The sequence below is a fragment of the Elephantulus edwardii genome, unplaced genomic scaffold, assembly GCF_000299155.1.
Source record: "Elephantulus edwardii isolate Elephantulus edwardi_28Jun2011 unplaced genomic scaffold, EleEdw1.0 scaffold00135, whole genome shotgun sequence".
Classification (NCBI taxonomy): domain Eukaryota; kingdom Metazoa; phylum Chordata; class Mammalia; order Macroscelidea; family Macroscelididae; genus Elephantulus; species Elephantulus edwardii.
In genome coordinates, this window is record NW_006399885.1 from 2662060 (window position 1) to 2666388 (window position 4329).

Below are 4329 nucleotides of genomic sequence, written 5' to 3' on the forward strand. Positions count from 1 at the left end.
TGACTGGGGTGAGATGATATCTCATGGTTGTTTTAATTTGCATCTCTCTTAGAGCTAGGGATTTTGAACATTTCTTCATGTGCTTGCTGGCCATCTGAATGTCTTCTTTGGTGAAGTGTCTGTTCATATCCTGTGCACCTTTTTAGATTGGATTATTTACTTTTATCTTGTTGTGGTGTACCAATAGTTTTTTAAAAACCTAATGCTTCTTTGGGGAGCTCTGGTGTCTTAGAGGCAAGGAGCTGCACTGCCAACCCGAATCCACCAGCTGCCCCATGGGAGAAAATGGCAAATCCCCTCCCAAGTGATTTACTGCCTCTGAAAACCCACTGGAAGGTCAGATATGAGTTGGTTCAGATTCCATGGTACACAACAAAAGTAACAACAGTGGTTCTTTAAATAACTTAAATAACAAGCAGGAAAACAACTTACGCTCCATCTGCTCAAACATCACAGAGAAGAGGAAGTCCCTGGGCGTCATGTAGCATTCCCCCTCGTACTCCAGTGAAGAAAATTGGAGGAAGCGCTGTTTGCGGAGAGACAGTTTCCCCACCATCTCATCAGGGTCAACATTTTTCTAAAAGGAAAAGAAGCTTTAATTTAAGATTTCCCCCTCATATATATTTTTAAAGCTGGTTACTCCTAGAATAATTTTTAAAAAGCAATTTCAGTGTTTAGTTTCAACAGAGTAAAAACTTTTAAAGCATTCATTTATCAAATATCCATGAGGGACACTTTCTTAGGCACTGAAGATGCGGCAGTGAACAAGATGATTGATTCTGAAACTTACTTTTCAGAGAGGATGGGGATTAGTGAATAAATATGCCAGATGATGTAAAACAGCATGAGTCATGAAGCAACATGAAGGATGGTAAGAATATGAGAAAGGGCAGTATTTTAGAGAGGGAACTCAGAGCAGGCCTTTCTGAAGAGGTGATTTGTTTAGTTTTAACTTTTTATTGTGATTTGAGTGAAAATTTACAGAGCAAACTAGTTTTCCATTTAACAGTTCATACTGTTTGTTCTATGACACTGATTACAACCCTAACACTGAAGCAACACCCTTCCCACTTCTTCTCTGTGTTTTCCATTTCCATTTGTCTTTCTTTCCTATCCTCTTCCTCCTTCTAAGCTTTGCTGTTGTTCTTATGTGCTGCCTAGTCACCTACAACTCATGACTTCATGTACAACAGCTCTGAACTGTGTCCTATCCTGAGCCAATCTCACTGTCTCTGACATACCTATACCCATAATCCCAGTCACTGTATCAATCCATCTCATCCAGGGTCTTCCTCTCCTGCACTAACTTTCCACCCTTCCAAGCATGATGTCCTTTACCAAGGATAGGTCTCTATTGGCAACATGCTCAAAGTATATGAGATGGAGCTTCAGAATCCTTGCCTCCAAAGACATCCTGCTTTTACTCACTCCAGTGCAGATTTGTTTGTTTTCTCTCAGCAGTCCATGGAATGTTCAATACTCTTTCCCAGCACCACAGCTTAAAGGCATAGATTCGCCTTCTATCATCCTTAGTCACTGTATAGCTTTCTGATGCATAACAAGTAATTGTGAAGACCATGGCTTGGATCAGGCACACCTGAGTCTTTAGGTAGACATCACTGCTCTTTAGCACTCTGGATAGGTCCCTGACAGCATATTTTCAGTAGAGTTCATCTTTTCATTTCCCGACTGCTGATGCCAAGAGTGTTGATTGTGGAACCAAGCAAATTGAAGCTGTTATCAACCTCAATCTCTTCTCCATCATCTCCCTGTCCTTTGACCTTGTATGTTTGATACTTCTAAGGAGTTATTATCTCCCTTGGTGGTGGTACCCACCTTCTAGGCCTGTCCCCCCATTTTGCTTCAGGCCTGATGAGTGCCATTCTTGGGGAGTCCCACCCACCTCTGGCAGGTCAGTCAGATCAGTCAGCCTGGTTTTTAATGCGGCTGGTGTTTTTTTTAAATGACTGTGAGCTTTGTTCTGCATGTTTCTTCCCACTTTATTACGGATTTTCTACTGTGATCCTTTTAAAAGCAGCCAACAGTAGTTACCTGGACACTACCTAATTTTTCTGGTCTGAAGGTCATTCAAATTGTTCCTAATATTAGTCGTTTGGACTCAAACTCAATCCAAATGCATCTTTATTGAGCTGGAACTGACTCACTGTTTACTCTCCAGCAGGTTTTCAGAAAGTATAAATCACACAGGAAGAGGATGCTCATCTTTCTCCCAAGGAGCAGCTCGTGGATTTGACCTGCCTACCTTAATGTTGGCAGTGTAACTCCTTACTTATTAGGCTACCAGAGCTCCCTTTGAGCTAAGAGTCTTCCCTCCTCTTTACTCTGAACTTAAAGACTAATAGTTGTACTTTAGATGGCCACTTGCAAGCTTTTGACCCCAGTTGCTACTCCCTAAAGTGGGGAGTCTTGTGAGACTAAATTATGCTAGCTGACCTTGACTTTCTTGGGATAAGACGATTCATCCTCTCAAGGTGTCTGGCTCTAAGAAATTTTCATAATTTCTTCCCTGTTTTCTCCTATATACACTATGTTTTATTGATATGCAAAGGCATTTGACTGTGTGGATGACAACACATCATGAGAAGAACAGGAATTTCAGAACACTTGATTGTGCTCATGTGAAACCTAGACCTGGACCAAGCTGTTGTCTAAATAGAACAAGGGAACACTGCATGGTTTCAAATCAAGAAAGGTGTTCATAAGGACTATATTCTTTCTCTATACCTACCCAATATGTCTACTGAGTAAATCATTCAAGAAGTTGGACTTTATGAAGAAGAATGTGATGGTATCGGGATTGGAAGCAGACTCATCAACAACTAAGCAACAACTTGCTTGAATCTCAACATTGAGAAGACAAAAATCCCCACCTCTGGACCAATAAGCAACATCATGATTGTCATTGTTATTGTTATGTGCCGTCGACTCATAGCGACCCGATGTACAACAGCCCTAAACCCTGCTCTATCCTGTGCCAATCGCACTGCCTCTGACACACCCATCCCGATTACCCCAGTCACTGAATCAATCCATCTCATAGAGGGTCTTCCCCTCTTGCTCTTCAGCATTTTGGAAAGGTCTTAGACAGCAGATTCTCCCAGTGAAGCCTAACATCATGATAGATAGAGAAAAGATTAAAATTGTCAACTATTTAATAGTGCATGGAGCCTCAATCAACATTCTTGGCAAATCAAAAGACCAGCAAGGGAGTCAGTTTAAAGATAAGGTGCACCTGATCCAAGACATGATCTTTTCAAGTAACTTGCTGTGCATCAGAGAGCTGGACAATGACAAAGGATGACAGAAGAAGAACTGACACCTTTGAATTGTGGTGCTGGAAAAGAGTACTGAATATCCCAAGGACTTCCAAAAGAACACTGCTTTTGGAGAAAATGCAACCAGAGTGCTCCTTGGAGGCAAGGATGGTCTCACATACTTTGGACATGTTGTTAGGAAAGGCCATGCTTGGAAGATGACATCATGGCTGGCAAGATGGAGAGGTTCAGCGAAGAAAGAAAGACCTTCAATAAGACAGAATGGCACAGTGACTGTAACGATGGGTTCAAGTGTATCAGAGATGATGAGGATGGATCAGGATAGGGTAGGTCTCAGATCCACTCATCTCAGTAGCTATGAGTCCTAGTCAATTCAACAGCACATAATCACCACCACCACATACAGATATGTACAGAGAAATATCATCTGCCATTCAAATAGTCATAGGTGTAGTCTCGTTTGCCTCCACATACCTGTTCATCTCGTCTATCAGTCTATGTATCCACTTGGGAGATTAATGTCTGCTAACACTGTATGGTTCAAAATTGGGAAGGGTGTACACCAGGGATGTGTCCTATCTCCATACCTTTTCAACCTGTATGCAGAACAGATTATCCCAGAGGCTGCCTCTATGAGGAGAAGTGTGGCGTTAGGATTGGTGGAAGATCTATTAACAATCTGCGTTATGCAGATGACACAACCCCGCTTGCCGACACTGAGGTGGACTTATGCACTTGCTGTAGAGGGTCAAGGACTGCAGCCTTCAATATGGACTGAGGCTCAATGTCAAGAAGACAAATATTCTCACCACTGGACCAATAGGTAGCATCAGGATGGATGGCGAAGAGATTGAGAGTGTTCACAGCTTCAGTTTGCTCGGTTCCACGGTCAACACTCTTGGCACCAGCAGCCAGGAAATAAAAAAAAATGTACTGAGATGGGAAAGTCTGCTGTTAGGGACCTCTCTAAAGTACTCAAGAGCAACGGTGTCTCTCTGGAGACTAAGGTGCGCCTGATAAAGGCCATGGTCTT

At 42.3% G+C, this 4329-nt stretch overlaps 1 protein-coding gene across 1 annotated transcript in view; it reads right to left on the reverse strand.

Moving 5' to 3' along the window:
* Positions 1 to 4329, reverse strand: part of MICU2 (mitochondrial calcium uptake 2) — a 137966-nt gene that overhangs the window by 99267 nt on the left and 34370 nt on the right. The window contains exon 2 of the mRNA XM_006894107.1: positions 433 to 577. Within this exon, the coding sequence (XP_006894169.1) occupies positions 433 to 577 (145 nt within the window). The remainder of the gene's footprint in view (positions 1 to 432; positions 578 to 4329) is intronic.